Consider the following 22,053-nt stretch of genomic DNA (forward strand, 5'->3'; position numbering starts at 1 on the left):
TCTAGGACATGATCAAGTTTCTTCAACCAATCTGAACAACCTTCCTGTGTAGCTTTTCATATAGCAGCTTTTTAGGGATATCTAAATTGATAAAGGATTTTTTTTTTTTTTGCATTCAGTCTAAGGCAGAGATGCTTAACCTAGAGTTTATGAATTTATTTTTAAAATATTTTGATAACTATATTTTTACATAATAGGTTTCCTTTGCAATCCTGCATTATTTCATTTCATGTGCTTAAAAATATTATTCTCAAAGATAGTAGATAGATTTTCCATACTACCAGAGCTTTCTATCATCCAAAATGATTTAGAACCTCTAGTCTATGATTAATTATTTCATTTGACAATAATTCTAACATGGTAAATGTATTGCTATATTATTGAAATCACATCTTATCATTTACTTTAAATGGAATGTGGAAATTCATTAATTGAATAAATTGGCTTGTTCTTATCCCCTCATACAACAATAATTTTAAAACAACACATTAAAATAGTGATATAAAGTTTAGAAAGTGCTTCCCCCACATTAATATTTTTTATACTATTAATACAAGTATTTTTATCCCCTCTTACAGATGAAGAGGATGAGGCTAGTATAATTTATGTTAGGCCTGTGATTACATAAGTTTGATGCAGCTTTTGGAATAAAATCTTTTGATTTTAAGTTTTGTTTTCTACCCATTATACCATGCTGTTTAGAACTGATACCTGTGTTTGTGTGATTCCCTCTCTCCCCTTCTCCACCAGATGTACTGGTTTATGCTTTTCATCTACCTAATGAATTGGCTTAATGTTTTTTCTTAAACACATCCTGCTTTAAACTATCCACCCTTGCACATATGAATTGAATTAAGATAGTTTATTTAGAAGCTGTATTGCCAGACAACTATGGAAAGCTTCTTTGGCTTACATTAAATTTTTTTTTCTTTGTATATTTGGCAAACAGTATAACCCCTTTGGTGTCCCATGTGCTGCCCACACGACAGCTACAATGCATTTCCATTCAGCTAGCTCTGAATATATTATAGTGTTAAAGCTGTCTTTCAGGTTTTTTTTGCTACCAATGAAGGACAAATCTATTTAGAAACAACAGATTCTTTGGATTCCTCAGGAATAATAATAACTGTATATGTGTTTGTGTGTGTGTGTGTATGTATGTATGTATATATATATATGTGTGTGTGTGTGTGTGTGTGTGTGTGTACATATGTATATGAAATGTTTAAAGGTTTATAAGGTATTTCACATGCTTTATCTCATATCTCATTTTATCTTTTTAACAACATTGTAAGGCAAATGATCAGTGTATCATTCTTATTCCACAAAGGAGGAAACAGATTCATAGTGATTGAGACTTGTCCATCTTCCAGCAACAAGTAAACCTTAACTGTCATTTATTTTGCAATGTAGTTGTGACTGAATTTACAGTTTTGACCTTTTCAAAATGTCAACAACTCAGAAGTTAAGTTTTTGAACATATAATAGATTGGCTCATGTACACATTCCTCCAGAAGACTTAGGCTGGGGCATTTCCATGAGTTTCCATTGCATTCATAGTTTCTAAGCTGAAGACCTTTAAACTACTATATTTCAGTGATCTGATCTGTGATTTTTATTGATATGGATAGTCTTCCATAGATTCAGATAGATGTCTTCTATGATTTTACAGGCAATATTCTTGTGCTGTGACTGCAAATCTCACTATCCTGCAATGAACCTGTAGCTAAATTCCTAAGCTTAGCTATACTGGCCCTTGGGTAGTAGCCATGAATGACATGTCTTCCATTTGTTCCACACATGAAACCTTTTCAAAGAACTTTCAGAGTTTATACTTAACTGACAGTCACCTACTGGCTATGATCAAATGATAAAAGAAGATGAATTTCAAACATCAATTATTTTTTTTAAATTCTAAAACTCAAGAAATGTTATTCTGATGACTCAGTAAACAAATGAGTCCAAAAAGTTAGATCCTTTTTTTTTTTTAATATTCAAAGTACCAAAACTTAACTCCTTTAATATTAATATAAATTCACGGTTTCTGGATTAGCCAAATAATTTAGTTTCTCTTGCCAAAATGATATCTTACGTACTGTGGCAGAAAGAGTATATACCATAATTAAGATTTTCTTGTATAAATAAAGCTTGTATAGCCAAGAATAGTAGAAATACAGAAAATTGGAAAAAAGCTCTTGTAATCAATTTATAGGATAGGATGTGATTGGATTGGAATATTGCTCTAGTGAAGGAAATGATGAGCTGGTTGATTTAGAAAAACATGGAAACACTTGGACTTATGAAGGAAAATGCTATCTACTTTCAGAGAGACAGAAATAAGCAGTTGTTTTTTCATAGATACATGTGAGCATGTATATGTATGTATGTATATCTACATATATATGTATGTCTACATAGGTTATGTTTATAGATGTGTATCTTTTTTCATTTTATATTTAAATTTAAAATAAAAAAGAATATACACCACAGCCTATTTTCAAAGCTTAAACCTAATGCTATCTTTTAAGATTGCAAATATGAGATTTTACTGGGCCCCAAGTATATAAACATTTAAATTATTTTGATGAAAATAGTCTACATTACTTAGATACTAAGTAAGTAGGGAATTTATATGAAGATTAAAATGGAAAATCTTGGAAGGTGAGGTATCTCTCCCCCACCCCTTTTTTAGTTTTTTAGACTAAGTACCATTGACATTTTCTGATGTCAATCTTTCTCCCCTCACCTCCAACCAATTAAACCTTTCTTTATCAAAAAGAAAAAGAGTTAAGTAAAATATCAAGACAATTTTATCTGATAGCTTAATCCCCATTTGTGGAGGGAAATGTGTTTCATTATTTATCCTGGGTAAATAGTGTTAGTAAAGACCTTTAATCTGTCTCTTTACTTTTTAATATTGTTTTAATTTACATTTTTGAATTATTGTATATATAATTCTCCTAGTTCATATTTCTTTGTCATAAAAGACCTCATGTACATTGTCCAGTGTTTCTCTGAATTTCTTATATTCATTGCTTCTTATTGTACAATATTTGCATTTTGCATATTTTCATACATTAGATGCCATGTAGATAGACAGGTGCAATGCAGTAAATCGAGCTTTGAACCTGAGTCAGAAAGACCTGAATTTAAATAGAACCGCAGAAACTTATTAGTTTTTTGACCCTGGACAAATCATGTAAGTCAGCCTTAATTTTCTCATTTGTAAAATTAATTGAATAATAGCATCTAATTCTCAGAGTTTTTATGAAGATCAAATGTAATTATTGTAAAGCACTTAACACATAGTAAGCTTTATATGGATGTTAACTATTACTGTTATTATTGCTACTAAAGTTTGTTAATACTAACATATTTAATATTTATTTTTAATAATAATAGCTTTTTGTTTTTCCAAATATATGCAAAACTAGTTTTCAGCATTCACCCTTGTAAAACCTTGTGTTCCAAATTTTTCTCCCTCTTTTACTCCCTTCCCTTACCTCTGGACAGAAAGTAATCTAATACAGGTTAAACATATGCAATTCTTGTAAATATATTTCCACATTTATCATGCTGTGTAGAAAAATCAGATCAGAAGGGGAAAATATGAGAAAGGAAAAAACCAAGCAAACAAATAGCAATAAAAAAAGGTGAAAATACTATACTGTGATACATATTCAGTCTCTATAGCCTTCTCTTTGGATGTTGATGGCTCTTTCCATCACAAGTCTATTGGAATTGCCTTGAATCACCTCAAATAACATTTATATAATTCTTGTAAAGCATTTTGCAATGTTATTGCTATGGGCCAGAACTTGAAACAAGGTACTAAGTGGAATTGAGGAGACAATGGTTAAATCTAGTTTAGTATTGATTTAGTTCTACAACAAATAATGGTTTCCTAGGGATATAATGATTGCTGTATACTCAGTGTCGAGCATATAAGCTAGGAGCCTTAGCCAGGATTGACATTTGAAGAGAAGGCAAAGGACTGGTAGCAGAAGCTCAACTCTTGGAATCAAGGTAGGCCTCTAAGAAAGCTAACCGGGCCCCAGGAAAGGAGACAAGAATTTGAAAAGACAATAAGGGACTTAGACTTTAACACCTGACTGTACTTGTGGTGATTACTGACCTGAAACGAAGACTGCTCCTAAGAACCCAGAGACCCCAAGAAAACTGAAACAAGAGACCGCCAAGAAAATCAAATAAGAACATTACATATTATTTCATTTTATACTCAAGACAACTCAGGAGGATAGATGCTATTACTTTATTAAATTTGCAGATGAGGAAACTAAGGCTGACTTAAAAGTGCCTTGTCCAAAGTTACAGAGCTAATACATTTCTGAGGTTCTGTTTCAGTTTAGATCTTTTTGAGTCCAGGTACACTGAGCTATCTCCACTGTTTTGTTGAACTACTGTTATTATAAAAAGTGCTACTAAATTTTTCTATCACTTAGACTTTCTTTCTTTTCTTTTTTTTGCTGAGGCAATTGTGATTAAGTGACTTGGCCAGGGTCAAGTGTTTGAGGCCTGATTTGAACTCGGGTCCTCCTGACTTCAGGGTTGATGCTCTATCCACTGCACCATCTAGCTGCCCTCATTTAGACTTTCTTAAAAGTAGTCTTCTGGGTACATTCGCATGAAATGAATTACAGTTCCTTTAAATAAATGGCAGCTCTATGACTAATTTATGATCTGTATACAGGGTAATATAGTGAAAGAGTTTTTTATTCAATTAATGGTGACTTTATCTTTTTTATTAAATGATATAAAATATTGGGCATAAATATATACACAAATAATGTTATTCTATGTATTTGTCATTTATGTGGGTGGTTATTTATACCTGTGAATTTTCTTACTGCATAATTTCTTCTAAGTGTTTATGACATTTTTCTGTTCTGATTTTCCTTCTACCTTTCTGAATGAAGATCTAGCAAGGAAAGAAGGGAGAAACATTCGTGTCAATTCAAAGCTTTGCACATCTCTAAAGACTATGTCCTAGGTTTCCTTTTGTTTTCCCTTTTTAATGTATAATTTTGTGATTTCATCTTCTTCTAATTTATTTTAATGATTCTTACATTTCTAAGAATTCCATTGGATGGAATAGAACACCATTTCCACATTACCTACAGCAGGGGTCCTCGAACTTTTAAAATAAGGGACCAGTTCACCATCCCTCAGACTGTTGGAGGGCCGGACTATAATAAAAACAAAAACTTTGTTTTGTGGGCCTTTAAATAAAGAAACTTCATAGCCCTGGGTGAGGGGGATAAACGTCCTCAGCTGCTGCATCTGGCCCACGGGCCATAGTTTGAGGACCCCTGGGTCCTATAGCGTCTGTTTATATTGTTCTGTGACAATTACTTGTATGATTTTGGTCAAATCACTTAACTTTTTGGACCTTATTTTTCTCATTTGTGAGGGGAAAAAATGAAGGAAAGAGGGTCCAACTAGATGTACTATGAAGTCCTTTCCCAGTTGTAAATCAGTGAAATTATGAAACATAGTTCAAGGGTGAGGGGTATAATGATAATACCTTATTTGTATGATATACTTTGAAATTTTGTTTTTCTAGAAATTTGGATTAAAATGTCCATGTTCTTTGACTCAGATATCTTATTGCTAATCATATACTCCAAAGGATTAAATACAAAACTAAAAGCCCATATATATAAAAATATTCATAATAACATTTCTGGTGGTAACCCAGAACTGGAAAAAGAGTCAGTGTTTTTAAGCCATTGAGAAAGGCTATAGAAATTATGGCACATGTTATATTGGTCATAATAAGTATGAAGAATTTTGAGAGAACAAGGAAAACAATATGGAGAATAATTCTAATAATGTTAAGTGGAAAGAATATTAAAAATAAAACTGACCAAGTTTGGCCCTAGATGAATATTGAAAAAATGTATTTCCTCTCTTCATTGCAGATGTGTAATTATGGCTATGGAATATTACATATACTTCTCAAATCTGATGAGTGTGTTGGTTGATATTGCTGAATTACTTTTTTTCCCCCCTATTTCTCTTAAACTGTTTGTTACAGAGGATGTTTTGTTGGACAGATGAATGATTAAGGATACATTTAGAAATGAATGTTATGTAAAAATAGATGACATCTATAAAACTAAATCTTAAAAAAAAAATCTTCCTCTTTTATAATCTTAATGAGAAGTAATGATGTGTGGGCAATGGAAAGTGCCAGGGATTTAGAATCAGAAGACTAGGGTTCAGGTTCCCTTCTCTTTTCCCTCCTCCCATGTATGAGTTATTGCCTGTCTTAGATATAGTTTCTCCATCTATAAAATAGGCTTCATGACATATATTGGCCTTCTTTAAAATCTACTATGTGAAAAGGACTATATAATGGAGAGTGTAGAATAAAAAATTTTTGAACAATTATTGCTATTTTTCCCTCTGTAATTACATTACCCTGTAATTGATATGCAAGATAATTTATCTCTAAAGAGTATATATTATGAAAAATAGTTCAAGAGTGACAGTGAGATGCATAGTGATAATACTTTACTTGTATAATATACTTTGAATTGTATTTTTCTAGAAATTTGGAATAAAATGTCCATGTTCTTTGACACAGAAATCTTTGATCCAGAAATATAAAGTTAATAATAGTTAATTTTACTTCTAACTAGCTTTAAAGAGGATCTAAGATACAGGAATATTTTTCTCTTAAGAAAAGCAGTATTATTTTTAATTCAATGTTTTATAGGTAAAGAAAAAAATTAATTTTGTTGTTGAAAATTGCCTACATTGATTATCATGATTTTCCTCATTTTAGTGGGCCACAAGTAGATGATTGTTGAGAAAATATACTCTCCAGTGATAGATGAGAATGTGTAATAATACACATATGAAGATATGTATGTACACATATGTATAATGTACATATAGACACACAGTACTCTATAAAGTATAAGATAAAAATGTTGTTCATGGATATCAATTAATTAGTCCATTTGTCTCTATTTGAAATTAATATGAGTTCAGTTTTCTTAGTTCAACTTCAAGTAGGTAGATTTCAGTATACCTTATTCTTTATGGATAATCCTTTGAGTAAAGATAGCATGTCATTATGTCCAGAATTTTGGGCCTCTTATCAGGAGATGCAATTGCCTTTACCCTGCTATTATTTTTTTGTATGACTTTAGTTAAAACGCTTTACCTTCTGGGCCTCAGTTTCCTCATCTGTGTATTGAGAATACTGAACTGCACAGTTCTGATTTGTGCAGTATATGTTCTAGCATTAACATTTTTGTGTTCTTATAAGCATTCTGCTCTCAATATTTTTAAATGAGAAATATTTAAAAATATGCTACTTTTCTGGTGTACTTTATATTTAATGCAGATCTCATTACTTTGCTTGATTAAACACTATTTAACTTCTTAGTCCACATGGAATCTTCCCATTGTCTCTCCCGAAAAGTATCTCATTTTCAACTTTGCTTGAATCATTCTTTGGCACTTTAAAAGAAAAAGGAATCTGCTTTACAGATGTGGAGTCTTCTGTTTAGAAGTTGTTTGAATTTCACTGAAAGAATTAACATACACCAATTCTATGATCCTTCAGTAAAATAACTTCTTGGATAACTAAATTATAACTTTCAATGTCCAGTGAGAAATTTTCCTAAAAAGCTGAAATGAACCCTCATGGGACAGGATAAAGATATCAGGTGTTGATTTATTAAGGATTTATTTTATCAGTCTTATTCTCATTGTTGAAGAGAGCCACATCCCCCATCAGAATAAGTATAATCAACTCACTAGACAGTGACTCATATGGAACTTTGTAGCTTTATGCAAAAATATCATGTAGTAATAAGCACATCTTCATTCAGTTGGGCTGTAAACTGTTCTACATATTATTTATGAACAAATTGTATTTCTTTTACATTTTTCTTTTTATTTTGAAGGCCATATCCTTGTGTGTGTGTGTGTGTGTGTGTGTGTGTGTGTGTATGCGCTTGTTTGTTTATTTTGTTTTTTTGCTCTTGTGTGTAATAAGAATATTTTAAAAATTAATAGCTGGCTAGTAAACGAAGAGTGCATTAAATGAAGAGGAGAAGATTCTTTTCCTATATTTATCTGTGGGGATTGAAAAGCCAAATTGTTGATTGTAGAAACATAGAACTTTTAGGTAGCATCTCCAAGTTGAAAGGCCTTTTTTGTACAATTCCCAGTAAGTGCTTTCTCTGTCTTGGACCCTCTTGTTTTTCCCTCTTTTTATTCTGTATTGATAATTTCATCAATTCCCATGGATTCACCTAACAGTTCTCTCCATGACTCACTTCGTCATCTAGTCCTAGTTCCTTGGCCTCCAGTCCTACATCCCCAGTTGCCTATTGGACATTTTCAATTAGACTCTTTGTAGGCATCTCAAACTCTACACAACTCCTTTCCTTTTCTCCTTCTCTTTCTGATTTTCTTATTTCTTTTAAAAGCACCTAGGTTCATAATATTAGAGTCATCCTAAAAAATTCCTTTTCCCTCACTCTTCATATTTAGTCAATTTTAAAATCTAAAACTCTTTGCTTTTGTTCTCCACAGGCATCTTCCCCTGCAAGCCACTCATAGAACCACCACCTAGTTCAGGCCTTCATCATCTCCAGTCTAGACTATTACTGGAGGTATGGTTTAGGTTACTGGACATAAAAAATAACTGTGTGTCTTGACTTATTGTCCCTAAGGGAAATTTGAGTCACCAGAATGGCCCAAGACCTAAGCAAGCCTCTTTAGACTCTTACCTGTCTACAATTTATTTATTTGTCTTACAAGCATTATTTGTTATTTTCACATAGAAACTCTTTAAGAGGATCTCTTATCCATCCCCCTCTTTTTTTTTCTTATTTAAGTTAGTAGTAACTTGTGCTATTTTTTGTTACTTTTTACATTGTTTGACTATGCGGAATTCTAGTAGGTAAGGTTGTTATGAGGATTAAATGAGATAATGTATACAAATTCAATTCTAGCAACATTTATTAAGTATTTATCCTGTGGGTATTTTCTTTACATGTTTTCTGATGTACCAGAGTTAATTGTTGCTGCTAATGGTTCTTTCTTAGTTTGTAAACAAGCTTTTAAGAAGTAAAACAATTCAATCACTAATAAGTAATGGTAGAAAAGTATTAATTTGATCTGAAGTTACACTTTTGAAGTAACCAAGAAAGCAAAAAACTATATAGTAAGTCTTTGATTCTAATTCCTAACAGAATCATTTGTATTTTGACATTAATAGAGAAAGGTCAAGATAGTAATATGCCACCTAGAATCTTTTACTGAGTTCAGATCACCAGACCTAAAGATACTGTATCATTTGGTATAGAAAGAATTGGTAAATGTGATTGCTGATATACTGTCATTGGTTTTTGAAAAATCATGGGGACTGGGAGTGTTGTACACTGGAGAAAGGGAAATCTTTCCTCTGTTTTCAAGTAGGACAAGAGAATGGAATCTGTTGTATGTATGATGTGTTTGATTTTTATTTCTAGCAATTTATTAGAAGATATGATTAAAAGGATGGTTGGTGACTAGAAAAGGAATGTGATCATAGTCAGCAATATTTTAGGAACAATTTTTACCCAAGTTGCTCATTTCCGTTTTTGGACAGGATTATTATTCTGATATATCAAGGAAAATACAAGCTATAGTTTACCTAGCTTTCAATGATATCTTAGAAGAGTTCTTTCATACTTTTTTTGCTAGCTCCATGAAGAGACATAGATCATAGGCTCATAGGATATTCATTCTGACATTGAGTGATTTTTGTGAGATAGGAAAATTGGTGAACCATCATAGCCCTACTTGTATATCTCCTGTGGCAGAGAGGTAGAGTTGACCTTGGATTCAAGGATGACCACCTTGACCATTCTTGGGTGCTCTAGCAGGCCTACTCAGACTAGAAAATTTTGAAATATTGAATCAGCAAAGGAATGATATCCCCAAAAGAGTGTAGATAAATTTGGAAAGATTCATCACCAGATTGACTATCAGAAGATGAATTTCTTTCACAGTAGCAGCTATGAAAAGTGTCCCTGTGTTCATGAAAAGAAGCTCCCACATGATAAAATCACAGGTCCTTAAAAATAAAAGGGGAATTTAGCATATAAATTTGAAATTAGAAAATTTTTCTTATTGTAATTGGCTTTTCATCACTGTCCTTCATCTGTTTCTTTGATAAATTCTTCTCCAGGGACTGTTTAAATTATTAATTTTTAAAGGATTGAATAGATCATTAAATGTATGTATAATATCTGGATCCTTCATCAAGATCTAATTTTTTATCTGAATTCTCTCTATATTTTTATAAGACTTGAAAAACTGATTGGGGGTCTTTGTGCCAAATCAAAACATGAGCAAATTTCTTTTTTTCTTTATTTTTCAAAATACATGCAAAGATAGTTTTCAGCATTCACCCCTGCAAAACCTTGTGTTCCAAATTTTTCTCCCTCCCTTGTCCCCTCCCCCCTCCTCTAGATAGCAAGTAATCCAATATAGATAGGTTAAACATATGCAAGTCTTCTAAACATATTTCTACATTTATCATGCTGCACAAGAAAAATCAGATCAAAAAGGAAAAAAATGAGAAAGAGAAAAACAAGCAAGCAAACAACAACAAAAGGTGAAAATACTATGTGATCCATATTCAATCCCCATAGTCCTCTCTCTGGGTGCTCATGTCTCTCTCCATCACAAGTCTGTTAGGATGCCCTGAATCACCTCACTGTTAAAAAGAACCAAATCCATCACAGTTGATTATCACATAATCTTGTTGCTGTGTATAGTGATCTCTTGGTTCTACTTATTTCACTTAGCATCAGTTCATGTAAATTTCCCCAGGCCTTTCTGAAATCATCCTGATGATTGTTTCTTACAGAACAGTAATATTCCATTACATTCATATACTATAACTTATTTAGCCATTCCCCGATTGATGGGCATCTGCTCAGTTTCTAGTTCCTTGCCACTATGGAAAGGGCTGCCACAAACATTTTTGCACATGTGGGTCCCTTTCCCTTTTTTATGATCTCTTTGGGATATAGAGCCAGTAGAACTGGATCAAAGCAATGCACAGTTTTATAGCCCTTTGGGCATAGTTCTAAATTGCTCTCCAGAATGTTTGGATCACTTCATAACTCCATCAACAATGTATTAGTGTTCTAGTTTTCCCACATCCCCTCCAATATTTGTCATTTTCTTTTCCTACTATCTTAGCCACTCTGAGAGGTGTGAAAAGTGGTATCTCAGAGTTGTCTTAATTTGCATTTCGGCATGAGCAAATTTCTAAATTTTACAATGGAACTTGTTGTATTCTCTCTATCTTTCATGGATAATTGAGGCAGTAACTTTTTTTTTTTTTGAGTAGGGGTTGGGTGGTGAACTCACCACCTTGATGATCATGAGAGTCTTACATATATAAAGGAAATCTAGAAGAGTTTGATTTTCCAACAGTTCTGTCTGTGTATGGGCTCTGACAAAAGGTTCTACTGTTTTCCTCATAGGAACTAATCATGTATTCTAAAGATTGAACAGCCTTAGATGTCATCCAGTTTAACCCCCTCATATTATAAATTGGAAAACTGAAACACAAAGGAGGTGACTTGCCTGAGGTTCTAGAAGTAGGAAGTTACATTTGACTTGAATCCAGCCTTCTGACTTCAAATGAAGATTTTATTTGCTCTTCAGTACTTAGTCTTTTTTTGTGGGCTTTCTTGGTTGCATTTGTTATGCTAAAAGAGCAATTAATTTTAGTTTCTTACATTACAAAAATTATTTATGTAGTCTTTGGAGAAAAATTAAGCCACTAGCTCTTAAGTGATTTCCATACAGAATTAATACTTTCCTTGACTTCTGCCAGAAGCAGAGATGTTTTTAGGCAATAGATGCCGCTAGAAGTTTTTTGAATTTTTTTCTGGAAAGAATTCAAAACTCTGGAGACAGAAAACATTTGTGCTTGGGGCAGCACAATGATTCCACCTGTATCTTGTTCTTGTCTTTTCCATGTTTTCATTTTTGTGGCCAGAAAGGCCTGGGTAGATCATACTTCTATTTTTAAATCTTTGTTTATAAAACTTTTAATTTTATAAGACCAGATTTCATTTCAGCTTTCAAAATATGTGCACTTCAACATAAAATGTTTTGACAGACACCTAATGACCTCACACTTTACCATCCGTTTCTTGGGCACTGGTTCAGAGATTCAGAGCAGTAAAATCATACTGCAGTTAGTCACTAGCAAATTCTACTTGAATTCTTATTTTACACTTGGATTTGCAAAGCTAGTAATTCCCCCTCCTGAACTTTGCCCCAATTTTGATACTCTACTAGTCTGATTTGTATACTCATGTCATAGATGTGCTGGGGAGATTCTGAGGTTGTTCAGTGTTTTGGTGGTTTAGTGTTCTTTTAGCTTTTCAGGAAGCCAAATAGTGATCCTTATGAAGGACCTCTCAATTGAAGACTTAAAAGGGAATGATATTGGCCAAGTTTATATACAACATTGATATAAGCAATGAAGTGACACAGTGGATAAAGTGCTGAACCTCAAGTCAGGGAGACCTGCATTGAAGTTTGTCCTCAGAACTTATTAGCTGTAAGATCCTGGGCAAACCACTTAACTCTGTTTTGTCTCTTAAAAAATGTGCATCATAATAGCATCTCCCTTCCAGTTGTTGTAAGGATAAAAGGAGATGATAAGTTTTAATAGTTTCACAAACTTTAAAATGCTTATTATCATTAAAGTTATTGTTGTTATCATCCTTGTTATCATCATCATCCTCTGCTATATGGGCACTAGGAAGCAATAAATCAGTATAAGACAACTTCAGGTTTGTTTTTGTTTATATGTTTGATATACAAGAGATAAAAGACAGGTAAATAAAATTAGAATTTCATCTTTTGTCTATCAGAAAAGCAGTAGAAACTAATGTTCAGGAATCAGTTAACTAAACTATAAGGCATCTTGGAAACATATTGGAGTTGTAGTCAATCTTAAAGTTTTTGTCAGTGGACTGGAAATAGCATAATGATATTCACACAGTCTTACTTTCTCTAAACAAAGTCACTCCTTTCTGCCTTTGCACATTTAATTTTGTTTTAAAATGTCAAGTTCACTGTTTAAAAGTTTTCTGAGTAGTGTATGTAAACTTCTTTTTCTATGCTTAATTTTATTTTGGTAAATGAAATTTTTTTATCTCCATTTTCAGGACTGTGAGAACCTGGGATGTGGACAATGATAAGAAACACAAAAGTGTGTTTAAACCAAGAACACTTCAGGGGAAAAAAGTGATTCCAACCACTTGTACATATAGTAGAGATGGGAAGCTCATTGCAGCTGGCTGCCAGGATGGAAGCATCCAGATCTGGGACAGAAATATGAGTGTAAGTTAAGGACATTTAAGATTTCTTCTTTTTCTTTTTCTTTTTTCAAGACCACAGTCTTAATAAGACAAACATAGTGTTAAATGTTATGAAAGTGAATTTCCTGAGTTTCCTTAATTTAAATTACAACCTGTGTTAATTTGATCTAATGTTGGACCTTTTGCAGTAAATAGAATTTTAACAAATTTTTCAACTCACTATGTATAAACAATAAGCATTTGAGCATATTTAGAAAAGCACTTTGAAGTTCTTGGTTTCAGTTAGATTTTGAAAGCGAGAAATATAGCAAAATTTAAGTCATGGCTTAAGAGAACACTAGAAGGTTTTTTAGTTTTCCTGTTTTCTTTGATGGAATTATTCACTTAATGTTATTAAATAATTAAATTTTCCCATTCTTATTTTTATAATTATATGAGTAATCTTTGCCTATCTTGCCATACTACTTTGGACTTTTAAGAGACAGAACTAGAGGGGACTGAAAGGAGACTGTCATGCAAAGAGAAATGAGAGCTATGGGTCCATGTTGGGAGTAGCACATGACCATATAGAGAAGGATACTGCACAAATCTCCCAGCGGTTTGGGTACAATCCTGACTCTTGTCCACAGTCAGTGAAATTTCTTTCAACTCTAGGGTGATGAATTAAGCTATGTGTTTATTTCCCTGCTTTGCAAAATGTGCCATAGCTTAACTAATCCTAATTATAGTGAGGCCTGCAGAAGAATGGAGAGAATTTGAACCATGGGAACTGAGCAGAACATGTGGGAATATGGTTAGAAGAAAAATAGGAGTTCAGATTGAGGAGTGATCTGGGATGTGATGTGTGGGACTGGATAGGAGAAATGAGATGAAAAGATATTAAGAGATGGGAGTTAGGATTTAGGAGTGTCACAAAGGATGAGGGAAGTTGGGGAGAGCTGGATTAGAAGATGAAAATGAATGTTAGAACTGTATATTGTGGTTTTAATTTTTGCTTATAGATACTGTACAAATGAAGTATATCACAAGTGAGAGACAAGAAAATGAAAAACATTTGCTACGGATTAATTTCTTTATGTTAAAGTGCAACAAAGAAAATTGTTCTTTTTTGGAAGGTGAAATCAGTATAGCTGATATGCTGTCATTTAAATGTAAAATTCTGAAAGCTGAAAACTTTTTCCAGTGCCCAAGTTTTTTTTTTTTTTATTTGCCATTCTAGTTCATATTTATTAAGCTCTAAATTAAGCCATAAAGAACAGAACTGTCCTTTTTGATCAAGACATAGATGCTTCTAATAATAGCACATATACTAAAATAGCAATTTATACAAAGCAGTATTATATTCATTATCTCAATTTATTCACACAGTATTATTGTGAGTATTATTTTCTCAATTTTAAAGATGAAAAATAAGATTCAGAAAAGTTAGTCAAACATCTTGCCATTGTTGAAGCCTAGATTCAGACTTCCATCTTCTTCTACTGCATGTCTGACAATACTTGCTACCTGTCTGCATTTTACCTATAAGTGATTATATTATTGCTACAGATACTTATTAAAAGTCTTTTGCATAATTTCCATAGATATTGACCAAAGGACATTATTTATATATGTGTGGTTTAAAAACTGCTGGTGTTTGATTTTCATCTTTTTTTTTAAATTTAATAATAACTTTATATTGACAGAATCTATGCCAGGGTAATTTTTTTTTTTATAACATTATCCCTCGCACTTGTTTCTGTTCCGATTTTTCCCCTCCCTCCCTCCACCTCCTCCCCTAGATGTCAAGCAGTCCTATATATGTTAGATATGTTGCAGTATATCCTAGATACAATATATGTTTGCAGAACCTGATTTTCATCTTTTTGGCCACATATATAAGCGATAGTCACTGTTGATAGCATCATCAAGAAAAAAGATACTTTGTAAAAATTCACCAATGGTACACCATGCCTTGTACATCCTTTATGCAAAATTTCCCTATTAATGTGCTTACCATTCACATGGACTAACAATGGACTTTTGGAGAAAAGTGGATTATAATTTTTCAAAATAGATACTCAGAATGTTTTTTGATTGAATCTTAAATGTTGTTCATTAAAATGAGATGCTGCTCATAGTTGATCTAAAAGTACTTTATAGGCATTGAGTTAAAAGTGATTTTAAACTTTATGCACCAAATCTTAATGAAAAATTACCAATACATCTCAGTGTTTCTTCTCATATTATACTTAATATATATGTTCCTTTATGAATATATGTATCCTATCTGGAAGCAGATGGACTAAGTGACATTAGAAGATTGCTTTCCATTCATTCATCTTATAAAACTTGTCATGGTAGGGTGATTAGTTACTTCTATGAAACTATATAGAAGTAAAGTCAATTTGTAAAAATAATTGTATAAAAATCTATATCTAACAAAAAAACTATCTATAGTCATGGCAATGCCTTCATTTTGATATATTGATAATATGTAGATGAATGACCTAATTTTGTAAAATCTATCTTAGACTAATAAGCTTATCATGGGAATTATGCATGACACTAGCAGTATATAGTATTGTGGACATATTTTAAGATAATTATTAATCATTTCTGTGTATTCTTATAAACACCTGCTGGTATGCTGATCAAGTGCATTTTGAAGTGTATTTTCAGGGTCAGAGGAAAAGGCAGATGTGTATGTCAAATATCAAATGTGTAAATACTCAAAGCCATAGAAGAAAGCTTAATATTTTAGTACTGTGTTTAAATGAACAGCACACACAAGTGATGAAAGCCAGTCACTGAAAAAATTACTGTTCTGTTAAAACAAAGTTTACACTTCATAGGAGTTCTTAGATCTCTGTGCTGTTAAAAAGTTTTATGGGGTTTATAGTAGAGATAAAAACAGAAATAGAAATAGCTGATAAACAGAAAATACCAAACGTATTTTGGACACAGTCATTGTGCTCCTGCACCATGCATCACTCTCCTTCCCCTAGTTTCTGTGCTTTTCCTTACCCCAAGAAAACATACTTTGTCTAGTCTTCTTGAAGAGCTCCTAGATTGCTTTCTTTTTTTCAACTTAAAATTTTGATGGGAGTTCAAAATTGCTTAAACAGTTTTATTAAATAAAGCTATCCAATTATAAATGAGTCAAGCTGTAGCTTTCATGTTTGATGTATTTACAATCTTTACATTGATTCTTAGAAATCCTTCCTTCATAGGTTCTTAGCCTCACAAATTTAGAGCTAGAAGGGACCTTACAGTTCATTTTCTCTAACCTTATTTTACAAATGAAAAAGGAAATTCAAGCCCAAAGTAGTTTTTAAATGTCTGTCAAGGTCACATAGGCAGTAAATGGAAAACTTGGAGAGTAGTTGCCTGTGATATTCTTCTCTAAAATGTAATATTTTTTGTTGAGGTTTCCTTGGGGGTCTCTGGAGGCAGCCTTCATTTCAGTTCAGTAATCACCCTAAATGCAGCCAGGTGTTAAAGTCCAAATCTTTTATTGTTTCTTTCTAAGTTTTGACTTCTTTCCTGCGGCTTGGTTAACTTTCTTATAGTCCAGATCTGTTATTATCTCCTTCCTGGGTCTGGGCAGCTTTCTGGAGAGCCTTTCAGTCTGGCCTTGGTTCCGAGCTCCCTCCTGTCTTCTCTGGCTTCTGAATCTCACAGACTTCCAAGGGTTTGTGCTTCAGCCTCCAGCCACAACAAAGATGGAAGATGGAATGAATCTGTCTCAGCCTTAAAGAGCTTCTAGTGTACTTATCTTTTCTGGCCCTAAGTGGCTTCCTGTTTATATGTTGTACACTGAGTACAAATCAATCATTATATCACTAGGAAACCATTATTTGTTGTAGGATTAAATCAATGCTAAACTAGATTTAACCATTGTCTCCTCAATTCCACTTAGTGCATTGTTTCAAATTCTGGCCCATAATATCTTCTTGTAGGATTAAATCAATCATACTGAACCATGCTAAATTAGATAACTGTTGTCTCTATCAATTCCACTGATTTAATACCTTGTAAGAATCCTTTGTATAAGTTCAGAGTTCTGGCCCATAACAGTAGCCTGGTTCCAGTTTGAGTGTTCTTTTGGGAGCATTACACTGCCTCAATGATCTGCCATCTTCTTTGGAGATTATATGTATAGATTTAACCATAAATATGCATAGAAAGTCATATAAGTATGACAGTTAAGGCACTTTCCTGCTATAAAAACTCATAATTCTAATAATGTGACTTTTCATATTTGTCATTTAAGTTTTTGTTTCCTTCAGTGTCACATATTTAAATAAAAAATATTTCTTTCAATATATTAATTTTCTTTTTCATTGGCATATATATATGTATGCATGAAGAAGAAAAGTAAAATTTGGAACAGAAATTTCTAAGAAGAAAATAGTTTTATTTAAAAATAGATTCCTGGAAAAAAAATAAAGAGATCTACTAAAAGTTCAGTAATCTGACAATAATAAATCTTCAGGAATTCATTGACTAAAAATGAAACATAAAAAACTTATGAGAATTAACATAGTAGTTTTCTTCCCCCGTGTCAGCCAAGGAAATACATCATGGTAGTGGATAATTTATTTTTGTGTTGAGTATTTAAAACCAGTATGTGTCTATAGTATTCATGTTGGATCTAGTCCTACAGTATAGTCAGTTGAGTAGAATAAAATTCTTCTAAAAAATAGAGCTTTGCTCACAGCTGATAAATTCTCTAAAAGAATTCCAAAAGAACAATTCCTTCTTTAAAAGAGATGGTTTCTTTGAGGTTATTTCTTTTGTTTTGATGGCAGAAGTCCATCAGTTTGATATATTTACTCTTTAAAAAAATCTCTGATAATGTGTTCAGCAAGGCTAAGAATATGTTAAAGTGAGCATTTTATTTTTGAGATGAAGTGCTTTAAAAGAGAGAGGAATGTTATGCCATTGGCCTTTTTTTTTTTAAACAATTGAGAATGGCTGAACTCTTAATAATATATCAACAAAATTTCTATCTAGCATGTGCTCCTTATGGGTATATAAATGCAAAAGTGATACATTTTTCCCCTCAAGAATCATATATTCTATTATAGTGCAGTATTATCTAACTAAATAGAAATATTTCTTGCATTCTTGATATGGAGGAGAGTTAGTCAATTACTACTAAAGCATACAATCTTATTTTTCAAAATAATTTATTATCAAGTAGTAATAATAGATGTTCAGAAATAGTCATGCTCTTATGTAGTATTTCATATATTTTACCAAATAAACATTTATTTAAACAAGACTCTGTGCTTGGGATATAAAGACAAAACTACTACAAACAGATGCTAAGGATATATGGTGCAAAAAAATACTGACCTGGACAGTGTCAATCAGGTAAACAGTAAATATTTATTAACCATCTGCTTTATATCAAGTATTTTGCTAAGTGATGGAAATACAAATACAGCAAAGACAGTTCCTGCCCTCAATTTTCTTATAACCTAATGGAAGACAACATACAAAAGAAGGTGAAAAGGTATTGATAGAAGGAAGAGAGGAATTGTTGCTGGTCCTTTGTTCTCAATGAAGTGTGAGGAGCATAACATCTAAAAAGTGATGCTGTGACATGCAAGTAAATTGGATTGAAGTGAGGGAGGTTTGTGCAAGGTCACCAATGCCACTTTCCCTTTCAGAGCCCTCTGGGTCCAATGGCCAGATATAGATCAAGACAACCAGGGATGGCCCTGGATGCAGTGGGAGACCTTGGCCTTTTTAAATTAAGGTCTTTAACAGGTCTCTGTGACTGAGGCAATGCCCATCCTTTGATTAAAGTCAGGTAAGAAAGGAGGCAGAGAATGGCCTCTTTTATTTGATTTAAAAAAAAAAAATCAGTCTGAGAGGGGAAGACTCTCAGGCTTTCTGACCAAAATAGATAAAACTGCTATTTCCATTCACTTTCAGCCATTCCTGTCTGGGACATATTGTTGGCCAGTCAATGAGAACCAGAGTCATTTGGGTTTAAGACATGGTCCTTAAGAAAGAAATCTATCTGGTGACCCCCAAAATATCTTGTAGTTGTCAGCCATCAAAATGGACATTCCTTTATGTAGGGTACCCCCAAATAAGGGTATGATACACTCTATAGACGGAGGGAAAGAAGAAAGGAAGAAAAAAGAGCTGTGCTGCCCAATTGGACAGGTGTACCTGTGGGGCATGATTCACTGAAGTGCCATCACGGGGTGTAATGCCAGGATATTCAAGTGTACTGTACTGAAGTCAGGGCAGGCTGGGCAAGGTCACTTGCCTCACTTTTCCCTCAGGAGCCCTAGGGTGTAGTTGCAAGATAAAGTGTCTCTGGATAGATAATGAAGAGGTAGCTCCTGGGAGTCCTCCCTAAATGAAAGTTTTGGGAGGAACTCTTCACTCCATCGTCCAATCAGAGGGGTTGATGAAGTGTGATGCAATGTGATCTTGTAAGGTGATAAAATTCCTCCTCTGCTCCTCTGAGCACAGCTGGGTAGGAAAAGAAGAAATGGAAGAGATGCAAAGTTTTTTTATCTGTCTATCTTTGAATTGAACTTATGATTTCATTGGTATAGGGAGCTCCTGCATAAGGAAAGTATTGCCACTGCCACTTCCAATGCAGGTTGACAGTTGTTCTGTAACTGTATGTGACTCTAGTGGATGAAATGGGAGAAAAAAAAAATAAATGATACACAGTCAACTGTGATAATGATTATAGTATCTCATATATATATATATTATTGTTGATAAGTTGTTTTGTTGGTGGGGAGATATAAGAAAGTTCTCTACATAATATAACTATTTAAGATGATTTCATTTTAATACTGTAAGTTTAATAATTGTGAGTTCCTAAAAATGTGCATTGTTTTCACATCTAGTTTGACTTGCTCAAGATCACACAGCTAGTTAAGTGTCTGAGGCTGCATTTGAACCCAGATTCCCCCAGGCTCCAGATCTGGAGCTCTTTTCACTACCCCACTTAGCTGCCCAGAGCTTAATTCCTTGGGAGACTGAAGGAAAGTGTTGAAGAGAATAAGTGTATTAGATTGTTCCCAGACTGATGGTCTTTAGAGCTATTTTGCTGACCTCATTATTGTAAGCCTGTAAAACTTGAACAGTGACACCATGCCAGGAAATGGAAGGACTTCCATTTAAATTGTTTTAGGAAGATTCTGAAGGTCCCCTGACAGGATAAGGTACTAAACACTGAGGTCCTTTCTCAAACTAAACTGCCAAGTATTCTTGTGCTATTTCAGAGAGTGTAATTCTCTTGAGCTGGCCACCTTGTTCGAATGCTTGCCAAAAAGACTGTTTTATGGAGAACTTTTGCAGGGCAAGAACTGACATAGAGGTCAGAAGAAGTAATATAAGGTCTCTCTGAAGATCTCTAGAATTGATTATGTGACATGAGAGACAGTGGCACAGGACCATTTAGAATAATATGCCCTCATCAAAAAAGGTGCTGTGCTCAGGAGTAAAACAAAATTGAAGTAGTTCAAAAGGAATGCAAGATGCTCAAATTTAGAGAATCCATTGTGCTTAACCTGTGATAGAGCATTCTGAGATGATATTGGTCTGATCAGCCACAGTTGGACACACTTTAACTTGATTTTAACATACTGATGTCATGTTAGTTTCTCTTCAAGAACAAAGGACAACAACCAATCAACCAGGTCCTGTAACTAGCTCTCCAAAGATGTTTTCCAAAAATAAAAGTGAGATGATTTTTTAAAATAAAGGAACATTTCTTTGTCATTACACTAGAAGCATTGTTGTTGTTTTTTGACATTTATTAAGTATTCACAATTTTCTAACTATTTTATAAAGCAAGTTATTTGCCTTTGTATAATGCCAGTATTTTGGAGACTAGACAGACATTAGGTGACAGATTTTTTCCTATTATTAGAAAGGGAATTTTACCTTCTTCCGAGTTTTGACTAGGATGCCGCAGGGGCCCTTGGGGTACTCTTGGACTGAAGAAAGAAATAAATAATTTACCAACATATGGATGCAAGATGCTTTTGGCTTTCTCCAGCTTCTTGTTGCCTCTCTTCTGGTTTGCCAGCTCTGCCTGGATGTGACGAGTGAGGAGTGTGGAAAGAGTGACAAAAACATTGCTCTGACTAGTTGTTTACCTGGCTCAGTGGCAGGAAAATTCTGGTTTGTGATTTGTATAGGTTGACTTCTCTTGGCTATTATGGTCCTGCAGCAGTAGGAACAATTGCTTTGGATGAAGGATAGAGTTGGTGGAATAAAACTGATTTAATTTTTTGCTCCAGTAAATTCCTATATTATCATGGTATGGAGTTAATCTTTGTTTCTCAAAACCTGTGTCTTTGGAGCACAAGTTCTTCAAAATGGAAAGGCATCAAGTACAGGAGTCTTGAATGTGTAACACAAAAGGACTAGTCTAATCAACTCTAAGAAAAATGCAATTGCAAAGAGTTAGATACAATTGAAATGACTGAATACCAATAACAGCAAAAAAGTTTATCAACTTTAGGTTGTCAATTTTGGGACCATAGGAACTTTTGAACAGTATCTACTAAGATGTTTCAGGATCATGGTATATTTACATTGGTAATGGGAGTACTTTTATTGACAAAGTCTCAGATGCTTAAACTATTCATATATTGTTCTAATATAATTTTTTTTGTGTGTGTGTGTGTATGATTAT

The 22,053-nt window shown here is 33.4% G+C and overlaps 1 protein-coding gene across 2 annotated transcripts in view; it reads left to right on the plus strand.

The window, feature by feature from the left end:
- Positions 1-22,053, plus strand: part of WDR70 (WD repeat domain 70) — a 382,013-nt gene that overhangs the window by 165,408 nt on the left and 194,552 nt on the right. For both annotated transcript variants that reach the window (XM_051990074.1, XM_051990064.1), the window contains exon 10: positions 13,233-13,407. In XM_051990074.1, the coding sequence (XP_051846034.1) occupies positions 13,233-13,407 (175 nt within the window). The remainder of the gene's footprint in view (positions 1-13,232; positions 13,408-22,053) is intronic.

The sequence above is a fragment of the Antechinus flavipes genome, chromosome 1 (genome assembly GCF_016432865.1).
Source record: "Antechinus flavipes isolate AdamAnt ecotype Samford, QLD, Australia chromosome 1, AdamAnt_v2, whole genome shotgun sequence".
NCBI lineage: Eukaryota > Metazoa > Chordata > Mammalia > Dasyuromorphia > Dasyuridae > Antechinus > Antechinus flavipes.